This window comes from Leucopleurus acutus (genome assembly GCF_964270905.1).
Source record: "Leucopleurus acutus genome assembly, chromosome: 20".
Taxonomy (NCBI): Eukaryota; Metazoa; Chordata; class Mammalia; order Artiodactyla; family Delphinidae; genus Leucopleurus; species Leucopleurus acutus.
The window spans coordinates 4,328,506-4,341,872 of record NC_139162.1 but is presented as its reverse complement, the minus strand read 5'-3'; the positions used below and the strand labels follow the sequence as shown (position 1 = coordinate 4,341,872).

General features: G+C 43.4%; 1 protein-coding gene across 1 annotated transcript in view; it reads left to right on the top strand.

Moving 5' to 3' along the window:
- The window catches only part of USP10 (ubiquitin specific peptidase 10), a gene marked incomplete at its 5' end in the record, with an annotated part of 69,849 nt that overhangs the window by 28,112 nt on the left and 28,370 nt on the right, over nucleotides 1-13,367 (top strand). The window contains 2 exon segments of the mRNA XM_082863212.1: nucleotides 3,436-3,504; nucleotides 10,220-10,280. Coding sequence (XP_082719338.1) covers nucleotides 3,436-3,504; nucleotides 10,220-10,280 — 130 coding nt within the window.

Sequence of the window (13,367 nt, the reverse complement as noted above, 5' to 3'; positions counted from 1 at the left end):
TGGTTGAGAGTCCGCCTGCCGGTGCGGGGGACGTGGTTTCGTGCCCCGGTCCGGGAAGATCCCACATGCCGCGGAGCGGCTGGGCCCGTCAGCCATGGCCGCTGAGCCTGCGTGTCTGGAGCCTGTGCTCCGCAATGGGAGAGGCCACGGCAGTGGGAGGCCCCGCGTACCGCAAAAAAAAAATATATATATATATATTTTTCTGTACCCGGTCTTAGTTTCGGCATGCAGGATCTTCGTTGCGGAATGTGGGATCTAGTTCCCTGACCAGTGATCGACCCTGGGCCCCCTTCATTGGGAGCATGGAGTCTTAACTACTGGACCACGAGGGGAAGTCCCTAATACGTCCTTTTTTTCATGGCACTCTGCTTATTTTACCTGCTCGAATTTCTTTCAGGATACAGATTAGAACTTTAAGTTCTTCTCTGTTTCCTATGTTTTCTTTACACGGATTCATTTCACCCTGATTTTAAGAGTGACTCTTTACTGCTGTTGATTGCTCCCTCACGTGTCTTGTGATTTTTTGTCGTCCATTCACATTCAAGGGCTGAAATCATTAGTATTTTCGTGGGTGTGTTTCCTTGGCAGGTAGGGAGTTTACTGTTTCTCCAACAGGCTGGCCCTGTGAGTATTTCCATTCCCCGTAAAAGTTCCCGTGTGCCTTTTTGTAACCATTTCTTCTCCAGACCTTGGCAGCCACAGGTCTGTTTTCTGTCCTTAGAGTTTAGCCCTAGAATGTTATATAAATTCAGTCATGGAGCTTGTGGCCTTTGAAGTCTAACTCTTCACTTAGCGTGATGCTTTGGAGAGCCATTGAGCAGTAGTTCATCATGTAGCTGTATCACATCCGCCTCTTGATAGACATTTGGGTTCTTTTCAGGTTTTGGTAGTTATGAGTAGAGCTGCTGTAAACTTCAGCGTACAGGGTTTTTTTTGTTTTGTTTTTTGTGGACATAGGTGTTCATTTTTCTTTGGTAAGTACTTAAGAGTGGGCTTCCAGGGTTGTATGGTAAGTAACTTTATAAGAAAGTGTCAAACTCTTTTCCTGAGTGGCTGTATCATTCCGCATCCTTAGTTGCTTCACATCCTTGCCAGCAGTTGGTATTGTCTGGAATATTTTTTCCCATTGTATCGCTCATCTTTTTATTTTCTTCTGAGTAAATTTAAAGGTTTATATCTAGACTTAAAGATCTCTCTGCAGTGGGACTATAATGGAATGCCAGGCAGCAGTGTCATTTCTTCCCCCACCCCACCTTTCTTTCTTCTCATTTAAAGATAACTTTCCCTTCCATTGCTTTGTGTTATGCTGGAGTGAAATTAAAATAAGCTTTTCCCCAGTTTTGGTGATGTCTAATTAAGGCCACAATGACATTATTTCAGAAGAAGACTGTTTCTAAGTTGTTTTTGGGACTCTGCATTTTCACCATTACTGTCAGTGCACAATTTCTTTGTGGACTTTTGCAAGTATACGTAAATATTATGTCAAGATGTTTTTGTTTTTAATATATATTCACGGTTTTGGTAGCTACTGTGAAAGAGCCCTCCAAAAAAATGTTTTCCCCAGAAATACTGCTGCATTCATTCCTTTTTTTTAAATAAATAAATTTATTTATATATTTAATTTATTTATTTGGCTGCGTTGGGTCTTCATTGCTGTGCGTGGGCTTTCTCCAGTTGTGGCAAGCAGGGGCTACTCTTTGTTGCAGTGCACAGGCTTCTCATCTTGCGGAGCACAGGCTCTAGGTGCACAGGCTTTAGTAGTTGTGGCGCACGGGCTTAGTTGGTCTGAGGCATGTGGCATCTTCCCGGACCAGGGATTGAATCCCTGTCCCCTGCATTGGCAGGCAGATTCTTAACCACTGCACCACCAGGGAAGTCCCTACTGGTGCATTCTTACCAACAGATTTTGAGACTTAGTTTGCATTTACTCAGTTACAATAATAATGGTTATTATCTCTTTGTATATGTTTAGATACTGTAAATTTCCCCACAAGTTATTAGACTGCAGTTCTGTTAGAGTAGAGGAACCACAACTCTGCTTTTGCCATTTTTATATCTAATACCGATTGTTGTGCATGACACTTAATAGGCTCTAAATAAGTATTGATTAAGTGAGTGATTCTCTGTTGTAGAAATCAGGTCATACTGATTCTTATCAATGACTTGTTTCTTGAAGCTTCAGGGAGAATATGAACTGCTTGGCGCTCGTCAAACTTCCGTGTGGGTTAACCAGTTTTTCAGAAAGTAACGTTCAGAATTCTATGAAGTGAGAGTTCACAGCGAGGTTTGTGTCTGTCGAACAATATGTTTATCTGTGTATCACGTTCCAGTGTACTTTTAAGGTAAAAAAATTACACATATTTTTAAAGTTCATCCATCAGAATCTCTAACATTTCCCTTTTTTGGATTTCCCTGTCTTCCCGTTGGAACCATGTTTTTTGCTTTTCTTTAGTATGTATGGGTAGGGAAAGCTGAAATGGAGGTAGTGACATGAGTCAGCCGAAAGGTAAATGGAACAAGTAGAAATGTTTGTGAACCAAAAAAATTATCCTGCAAGCAGGAGTCTACTTACAAGTTTGGTGTACAGAGTTGACCTGTTTCAAAGTGTTGCCGAGCTGTGGTCCTAAGCCCCAGCTGAGGCCACCTGGCTCCGCCAGGGAGGTTCTTTTTCTGATGGGATTTGTGCAGCCAATAACAAAACCGATGCTGAGACTGGAACAGCACAAGCTTTATTCAGTGGCCAAAGAATGGAGAAGCGGGAACCTAGTTCCAAATCAACTTCTCAACCCAATTTGGGCAGAGATACCAAATATATAGGAGGGTCCAGGTAAAAGAGAGGGATTTGGAAAGAGTGGGAGGAATATTCATGACTTATTGGAGAACAGGGGTGTGGTTTGGACCTGGGACTGTTGCAGTTCTCCTTTTCAGCCCTTGTATGGGCTTTCTGAGTTGTCATGGCAGTCCTCAACTGGTGCCGGTGGGTGGGTCATTTAGCATATGCTAATGTATTACAATGAGAATGTAATGAGACTCAACTTCTGCTGGAAGTCACATCTTCCGCCATCTTGGGCCTTGTTGGTTCTAACCAGTTGTTTTTTCCTCTTTGCAGCTTCCTCCAGAAACTTAGATAAGAATAAGGTTTCTATTTGAGGGAGGGGCAGGGGTATGATTCTGGGGCAACAGCCTTGGTAACAAAAGTAAGCTCTATTAACCTTAGGCTGTTCTTTGACAATTTATGGAAAACCTAAGTGTTTTATTATTTGTAATTGGAAAAGACTCCATCTAGAAATCTGTTTGCAGATCCTTGATTTGTTTAATGGAGAAAGGGTGTTGGGGGTTCTGGCCCAATTATTCATAGGATTGAGATATAACACATTTTTTCTGAAACTGTATGAGTTGTGTATTTTATGTGACCAGTAATTCTCTTTTTTTCAGTATATTTTTGGAGATTTTAGCCCTGATGAATTCAATCAGTTCTTTGTGACTCCTCGCTCTTCAGTTGAGGTAAGACACAACTTTCTTTTATTGAGTACGTGCATAGGTTTAATTGATGGTTGTTTTAGTTCTTGTTTTTTAATATATGCCTTTTGATTAGGAGTTCCAGTGTACAGAAGAGCGTAGAGACTAACATGAGAAATGACTGAACCCACCAATCAGATTTGACTACTGTTAACATTTTGCTATATTTATAAATAGCAAAGCATTACAGTGGAAGCCCCCATTGTATCCTCTCATCCTCCTTCTCCAGAAATGCTGACTCTGCTGAAATTGCTCAACATTGTTTCCTGACTATGGTTTTCACCTTGTACTATATACATATGTATTGATAGATAGTACAGCGTATTGTTTTTGTGGTTAAAAATGTCACATAAGTGGTTTCATACTGTATCCATCATTTTGTAGTTTGTTTAAGTTAAATATTCTTTAGCTTTATCTATACATTTAGTTCTCGGTCTTTGATTTTAATTGTTAAATTGTTTTGTTTTTTGTTTTTTTTTTTGGCCGCGCCCTGAGTGGTTTGTGGGATCTTACTTCCCCAACCAGAGAATTACCCTGGGCCCACGGCAGTGAAAGCACCGAGTCCTAACCACTGGACCGCTAGGGAATTCACCGTTAATTGTTAAATATTGAACATACCTTTTCCCCCGTTGAGGAGTATTTAAGTCTTCACTTCTTCCACTGTTACAAAAATGTGGCAGTAAACATATTTTGTCATGTCTTCTCATGCTCCTCTGTGGGTTTCTCCAGGAAATATTCCTAGGAATGGAGTTGCGAGGCTCTGCAAGGAATAAGAATCTTTAGTTTTATTACAGACTGTGCGTCTGCCTTCTAAGTGGTTTTAACAGTCTCCCTTCCCATCAGCAGTGCATGAGGGTTTTTAGATCTCATTTTTTAAAACAATTCTTCTTTTTTCTTTGGAGCTGCTTTGGCTCTTCGTTGCCGTGCACGAACTTCTCATTGAAGTGGCTTCTGTTGTTGCGGAGCGTGGGCTCCAGGCACGCGGGCTTCAGTAGTTGTGGCTGGCGGGCTCTAGGTGCGCAGGCTTCAGTAGTTGTGGCATGCGGGCTCAGTAGTTGTGGCTTGTGGGCTCTAGAGCGCAGGCTCAGTAGTTGTGGTGCATGGGCTTAGTTGCTCCACGGCGTCTGGGATCTTCCCGGACCCGGGATCGAACCCGTGTCCCCCTGCATTGTAAGGTGGATTCTTAACCACTGTGCCACCAGGGAAGTCCCTAAAAAAATTCTTCCTAATTGTCAGCATAGACATAGTTAAAATTTTTGTTAATCTGATGGGTAATAAATGGATTTTCATTATTTTAATTTGCATTTCGAGATTACAAACAATTGAGCACCATTACATTACTCATATGTCTGTTGGCAGTGTAGATTTCTACTCTTCTGTTGATTACCTGGTCTATATCCCTTGTCCATATTTTTATCAAATGGCTTGTCTTTTTTTTTTTTTCTTTTTGCGGTACGCGGGCCTCTCACTGCTGTGGCCTCTCCCGTTGCGGAGCACAGGCTCCGGACGCGCAGGCTCAGCGGCCATGGCTCACGGGCCCAGCCGCTCCGCGGCATGTGGGATCTTCCCAGACCGGGGCACGAACCCGTGTCCCCTGCATCGGCAGGCGGACTCTCAACTACTGCGCCACCAGGGAAGCCCCGGCTTGTCTTTTTTTTAAATTGATTTATAGGATTAATAATCTCTGGGAGTACATTTTTAAGTTTTAATGTTAAATGTATTGATTTTTTTTCCTCATGGTTTGTGGATTTTTGGTTTTTTAAAAAAATATCTTTAAGAAATTCTTCCTTTCCTTGAGGTAATAAAGACATTTTAAAAGTTTTAAAGTTTTTGTTTTCAGTTTAGTATCTAATGAAACTGAGATTGTGGTGTTGATCGCGCGCGCGCGCGCGCGTGTGTGTGTGTGTGTGTGTGTGTGGATGTTAACCTCCCCCCACCCAATGGCCATAGCAAGTTGTCCCAACACCATTCACCCTTTGCTGGGGTGCCACAGTCAGGCCGCACATCTCCACATGGGCTCAGTGGGTTCTGGTTCCCCTGTTTTAATTGCAGCAGCTTTATAATCAGTCTTACGATAGGACAGGCACCCTTTTATACTTACAGGTATTTTGTCTCTTGTTCATCCATAACTCTTTTATGATCAGCCCTTGAGGTTCCATGGAAAATCCTATTGAAATTTCAATTGGAATTGTGTTAAAATTATGCATTAATGTGTAGGAGAGTTAACGTCTCTGTGATAGTTTCCTGAACAGGATTGTGCTGTATCTCCATCCAGGTCCTCTTTTATGTCCACTCTTCATGTGATTGATGGTTACTATTTTAGTTTAATAAAAACTTATCTGGAACATTTTTTCAGATTGATGTTTTAAAGACTGTTGAAATTGCATTGAAAAGGAGAAAAGGGAGAAGTAAGTGTATATATTAAGTAAAATCTTAGTTAACTTTTAATGAAATCTAACTAGCCTTTTAGACTCCTTAATTTTGGATATTTGCATGCATATTAGATATTCATGTATGGAGTTCTTTTGTTTGTTAAAATGGGGCAGGAGAAGTTAAGTGCTTGAAACAGGGTTAGTGTCTGGGTGGGCCACTTACATGTGACCTTGGCAAATCCTTGGCTCTTGACCCTGGCTTCTTGAATTCTAAAATTTTTTAGGATTGTGGAAGTAGGATTAAATGAGAACATATTGAAAGCATTATGTAGGCTATGCAGATATAAGAAAGATTTATTACTTGTTTTCTTCACTTTAGGAAAAAGAAAGATATCAGAGAAGATAAAGCTTATGTCAGGTTTTATTTTAGAAAATGAACAAGTTCAGCTCAATGCCATCTCTGTCTTTTGTGTTTGTTGATGTTAGCAGTTATGATTTTAAGAAATCTAAGGATATGAGCTGGGAAATAGTGAAAGCTAGATGATATATTGTATTTCCTCAGGCAATAAAATGTATCTATGCATTTTAGAATTCTGTGGAGTAAGGATTGAAGTTTAGTCTTTAATGATTTAAAAAACAGTTAATTAGGACAAACATAATCAAATCCTATATTCCCCAAGTGCTAGTGTTAATTGAGGTTATACTCTGTGTACTATATTAATGATTCAAGTTTTAAACAATTTCTGTCTTGACTCACGCTAAAGTATGGTGGTACTTGCTGGGAATCCACCACAGGCTAACTGTAACTGTGCTCTTTGTGATTAAGAGTTTAAAAAAACCATAAAAGCCCAATTCTGTACTTTATAGCTTGTCTCAAGTGAGTGAGTGTGTGTGTGTGAGAGTTTGTGAGTGCCTGTTTGCAAGTAAGTGTCAGAATAAAAACTTGGGCTTTCCTGAGGTATGAAAATGGAGAATGTGCCATGTATCAAGTCTGAAGAGCTGGGTTCCTTTCTCCCGTCGCTACTTAAACAGGCTTGATGGTCTTGGGCAAGTTTCCTCCATCTCATTGTGCCTTTTTTTAAAACTGTAAATTTGGAAAGCGAAGGATGCTTATTTACCTCACAGAAATGTTGGGAAGCCGTTAATGTATTGTGTAGTATTTCGTGTATACCAAATGCTAGTAGATATGAAGGATTTTGATAGTAAAGTTACATCAAACTTTTAAAAAATATTTATTTATTTATTTGGTTGTGCTGAGTCTTTGGTTGCAACACGTGGGATGTTCAGTTGTGGCATGCGGGATCTTTAGTGGTGTCATGCGAACTCTTAGTCGTGGTATGTGGGATCTAGTTCCCTGACCAGGAATCGAACCCAGGCCCCCTGCATTGGGAGCACGGAGTCCTATTCACTGTGCCACCAGGGAAGTCCCCGGACTTTTTATTTGCGGAAGCTATATAGTTGTGTGTCATCAGTGTTTGGGGGGAGGTATGACAGATGTTGACTATCAGAATCACATATGGTCCAGTAACCTGCAAAAGAGAAACACAGGCTAATTAACATGATTAGGCTGAGTTATCTTTCTCACTGTATAATTATTATAACACGGGGGGGCTGGGCTATAATAGTAATATCATCACATGGGACGTGGACTGCTTAATGGGGGTGGTGTGTGGTTGCATTGGTGGGTGAGGAATGGTTATCTCATTCCACTGCATAATCATTTGTTTGACCTTTTATCTCAAAGATAAAAATAATTGCACCTCATACCTTCACAGTTCCTTCCATGTGGCCATGGCATAAATTAGAACCCTGTCATATAGTTTTTTGGCTATTAGGAACTCTAAAGTATTTTTTCTCTGCTTGGGACCAAGGGCTGAGAAACCAAATTTGAGAAATACAGGGTGTTAAAATAGTCTAACTTTCTACAAAAGCATCATACCTCTCAACTGAGAGTTTTGATACCTTTTCTAAAGCTGTCTTCCAGTTGATAAGCCAGGGCAATTTAAAAATGAATTTCTCCAACTGGAAAAAATGTACAGTATACTTACTGAATAAGCGTATTTTGAGCTCCAGTCATAATCCTATTATACTGGTGTTCAAAAATAGGGAGAGAATGCTTATTGTTCTTGAAACTTTCCAGAAACTCAACTTTGGGCAACTCTTACACCTCAGCCAGCTGTGGAATGAACAAGCCCAGGATAGCATAGTCCAGGCTGCAGAGGTGTGTGCCTGCATGTGTGGGTGTGTGTAGTGATGCAGAGCTAAGACAGTTACTCTCAGTGGTTTGGTGTCTTATTGGGATTTCAGAGGGGAGATTCAGGGTTCATGAGGGTCTTTTAGAGAGAGCACAATAAATAGTGGCAGCACCAAAAAATTTTAAAGTAGTACCTTCTTATTGAAGGGCCCAAGTATTGACCTCACAGTGTGATAGCACTATTTTCCTACTGAGTCGATTTGATTTTGTATCTAATATAACTAGATTTCTATTTTTTACACTGCTCAGTTTGCATTTGTGTGTGAGATTTTATATTTTTGCTGTGCTTTTAAAATTCTCTATTCTTGTAACTATGAGAACATTGAACACGTCTTACACTTTTATTCTGCTGTGTATTTATTATACCACTTACCACAGACTAAGGGGCATCTTACAAGTGACAGAGGTTCATTGAATTAAAGGCGCCATGTATGAGGCTATAGAATAAAAATAAAACACATTTTTTCTGTGCCTGAACTCACTCCAGCATTCAGTAATTTCCACAATTATGCACTTACCAGATTAGTAAATCAAAATAAATGTTTTAAATACACTAACAGAAAATGGTAGTATTGCCCTGGAGTGTGCCAGGTTTCAGATCCTGTCTCTACCACTCCCTAGATTTTGTGGAAGTGCAGTGTGATTTTAAAAAACAAAGTAAAATACTTTGAGCACCTTACAACTGTGTAATTTTCATCACCAGGGGGCACCCTAGTATCACTGATGGAAGGAAAAAGGCAGTTCTGTGTATGGGCGTTTGCTAAACGTCCTGCGTGACTGCCGAGTGACACTACCCTGATTTGTGGCTTCCCCAGACGCACCTTTCTGCTCCGTGTGTCCATGCCAGCGGTAAATGCTGGGGCACCGGGTGTGAGCGTTTGGATGTTATGTGGAATGGTCTTGCGCTGCAGGTGCCAGGCCAAGTGCAGCCCACCTGGGCTTTGCCGTGATGAATGCTGGGGTGCCCCCGTGTGGTGGAAACTTGTGCTGCTCTCAAGTCCAGAAAGCGGTCAGTTCCTTTCAAATCTGCCTTTGTTTTCTTAGCTTCTTATTTGTCATTAATTCTCTCAGGCGAGAACTTTTATCCTGTGATTGTTGAATTGACTTAGTAAGTTTGACTGCGGAAAGCAGCTGAGGAAGCCACTTCACTAGTTCCCAGACAGTCGTGGGCATGAGAATCTCACGGGTGCTCTGAACATCGCAGCCTCCGGCACCCCATCCAGGCACCCGAGGCCATTGTACTGTGTGTGCTGCAGTGTGCAGACTTCGAGAAGTTCTGTGTTAGGATGTATTGATAATTGTTTTGTTCTTTTGTTCTGCTTTCAGGTAGCAATTATCTGTCCACTTGCCTTACCTCTTCCCATCCTAAACTTTCTCATCTCAAACATATCCATTTGAAACATTTGTAACTCCTCTAAGTATTATGGAATAGCTAGGAAGGAACATTTTAGTATACTCATGATCCCTTCCTGCATTTACAAAGAGCTCAGACACCTGCTGTTTTGCTTTCTCTCTTCCAAACAAGGAATGTGATCACTAGCCGTTAATTCCGTTATCTAAGGCCTCCTGTTAAAAAGGGAGCCACGATTCCCAGGCTTTTCCTTCTCAGGGGCTTTGTCCACTCTCTGCCCCTGGGCCTGGTTCCTGCCTCTGGCTGAGTGGACATGTAGTGATGGTGAACGTCAAGCGCAGATGGTCACGAAGACTCTTTACTAGTGGATGGAGAAAGACAAGCACTGTTGCATTGGTGGGCAGTCTGCAACTCCTGTGAAATGAAGGGTGTGTCCTGAGCCTTTTATTGTAGTGGATTGACATGTCCATTGGAGCCCATTTTTATTTTTTGCCTCATTTTAGAATCTGTTTATTAACAATAAATGTTTGAAAGCATTCCAATGGTGTTTTAAAATGAAGATGTTTAATCTTCTGTCTCTCAGTCTGTGTTATTTTGTTAAAATGTCACGAGAAGTTGCATGAATAAAGTGTTTTAATGAAGGTTGCTTTAATGAAATAGCATGTTTTGCTATTGTTTTAACGATTGGTTGAATTAAAGTTTGTTTTCCGGTTCCCTGTGCAGCTTCCTCCGTACGGTGGAGCAGTTCTGTGTGGTGCACAGGCCGCTGGTGAGCTACCCGATGGTAAGCTTGAGCTCTCCTTCATTCCCTGACGTGCGTGCGGGGTGGGCAGGCTCCCTGGAAATGGTGTTCTGTTGGTCCATACCTTTTGGATAAGCGTTCCCTTATCGCTTGCTGTTTTTGCTGTGAGCTGTAGCAGATTTAATCACCGAACCACTTTCTGTGCTTCAGAGTGCCGGACGTGCAAAGGTGAGTTAAGGAAGCAGTTGCTCATTTCTGTTTTCTCCTAACAGTCCTCAGTGACACAGATATATATTCCTTCATAGCCAAAGCTCTTTGCAAAGGTTCTGAAGTGAGCTTTCTCTCTGGATGCGCTGGCTGCTGGGTCCAGAGCTGGCGATTCTCTGAACACGTGCTTTCTGCCTGGTTCAGTGGCAGCTCAGGTCTGCTGTCCTGCAGTCTGTGTTTATGTCACCAAGGCTCTTGGGAATTCAGGTGAGCTCTTCACCTCTTGGCCTGTTGTTACTGATTGATTGATTGCCTCTGTCCCAGACACTGAGCTGATCAGTGGAGATGGCCGTTGTTGAGTTGCAGCCCTTTCGTATTATTTAAGTGCCCAGTGTTACTAACAGCAGGGGCCTTGCATACGTCAAACCCGTTAGACCATTTTTCAGTTTGCATTGTGTTAAAGGTTCTCGCTGGCCTTGGAGAAGCTAAAAGCCTAACCTTTTCTTTGAGAGCAGGGATTTGGTTCCCTGTTTCTTTAGCCTTGTCTGACCTATGAAAGGGTTTTATTATAGTTTAGATTTAAATATAAACCCTGAAAAGACTATGTAAACTTTCTGTCTATAGTAAAACGAGAAAGTGATAATATCTAAAATTATTAGCAACTTTGTAAGGAGCATAGGGAGAGGACAGTTCCAATGATTGCTTAGGACGACAGTAAACTAAGCGATGCTCCAGGGACCCACATGCCCTTGCAGGGCCGCCCAGCCTCCAGACTGGCTTTGTTATCTGTGGGTTGAGGTTCTCCCTATCTTTGTGTACTTGGCTCATAGGAGGTGTGCCACAGGTGTTTACTCAGTGCTTAACAGATGTCTCATTATTTTCCCTGTCATAACAGTCCTTCCATCCTGGTCCAGGTAGTGGCCTCACCATCCTCCCAGTCGCTTAGGCTGGAGATGGAGGCTGCACCTCCCCCTCCTCCCCTCGTCTGACCCCCCAGTGTTCCAGTGTCATTCGCCTCTAATCCATTTCCTTCTTCTCTCTCTCTCTCTCTCTCTCTCTCTCTCTCTCTCTCTCGCCCTCGCCACATCCCTCCTTCTAGGCTGGCATCCTTGCTCAGTTACGCTTCTTGACTTTTTTTTTTTTAATTATTTTTGGCTGCGTTGGGTCTTCGTTGCTGTGCGTGGGCTTTCTCTAGTTGCAGCGAGCGGGGCTACTCTTCATTGCCGTGGGCGGGCTTCTCGTTACGGTGGCTTCTCTTGTTGTGGGGCATGGGCTCTAGGTGCACGGGCTCCAGTAGTTGTGGCGTGTGGGCTCAGTAGTTGCGGCTCACGAGCTCTAGAGCGCAGGCTCAGTAGTTGTGGCACATGGGCTTAGTTGCTCCATGGCATGTAGGATCTTCCCGGACCAGGGCTTGAACCCGTGTCCCCTGCATTGGCAGGTGGATTCTTTACCACTGTGCCACCAGGGAAGCCCCTTCTTGTTTCTTTTTCTCCATTCTCTCCTCTCTCTTCTCAAGTCCATCTTTTAACCCTCCAAAATCACGGCTGCTCACACTGTTGGTGACAGGCCAGCTTAAAGCCCCCTTTTCTCCAAGGCCTTTTCTGCTCTGTTTCCGTTACTTTTGTTTCTCCTGCAGTGCTAGCTCACTCTGCCTCCCTCTTTAGGCTGAGTTCAGCTGTGGGTGGCAGAGACCACAGTTTATCCGTTTCTGCGTTTAGCAGCTGCACAGTGTAGTATCTGCCATGCTGTAGACTCTCAGGATGTTTTTTTTGTTTGTTTTGCGGTACGTGGGCCTCTCACTGTTGTGGCCTCTCCCTTTGCGGAGCACTCCGGACGTGCAGGGTCAGCGGCCATGGCTGACGGGCCCAGCTGCTCCGCGGCATGTGGGATCTTCCCGGACCGGGGCACGAACCCGTGTCCCCTGCATCGGCAGGCGGACTCTCAACCACTGCGCCACCAGGGCAGCCCTCAGGATGGTTTTGGATGAACACTTTAGAGGGATTTGTTCTATTGCCCACCATAGCCAGCGAGTCACGCTCTTGGCGGGGGCCCCTGCACGGTGTGCCTTTTATACTCCTGCCTTTTTAAGTCAGTTCCCAAAGAGGGAAATAGCCCCTGCCTCTCACCACCCACCCCATCCAGTTATCCTGTCGACTCCACTGACCTCTCTCTAGCTCCTGATCGAAGTAGATCTCTTTTCCCTGTGTCAGGAAGCATTCTTTTTGTGAAGCTGTTGAGGCCTCATCTTACCCACCCTCTGCATTGTCATCTCCCGTCTTAAATGTTTGTCTCCCTAGTAGATGTAACTTCTTGAGGCAGAGACCTTGCCTTACCTCTGTAGCCCACCCCCCTCCCCGATAATAAGCGCTTTGCACATAGCTAGGTGCTCCGTGATTGTTGAATTGACTCACTAAGAGTTGATCGGAGAAATCAGCCGAGGAAGCCACTTAAGCGGTAGCTCTCAGACCGTCCTGGGCATGAGAATCTCCTGGGGGCCTCTGAACATCGCAGACTCCGGGACCCCATCCGGGCACCCCAGGCCACGGTACTGTGTGTGCTACGGTGCGCAGACTTTGAGAAGTGATGTGTTAGGATGTAATTTTTTTATTTGAGCTGGTTTTCCTTCCCTCAACAACTCCACTGGCTGCGTGACCCGAGTGCTCAGGAGCTTCCAGGCCTTCCACCACTCTTCTGGCCTGACAGCTTGGGCCTTGTCCTGACCTCTCTGCCCTGGAGGGCAGTGCACGTGTGTGTCCACGACCAGTGTTCCTGAATAGGAAAAGGAACTGTCTGGGTAGGAATCGGACTTCCAGGGATGTGATCAGATACTTTGTTGGGTAAATGTTTTGATGACAACTGTAGCATATTGAAATGGTTCCGTTAATGTCACATCACATTCTAGAATGTTGTATGATACATTCA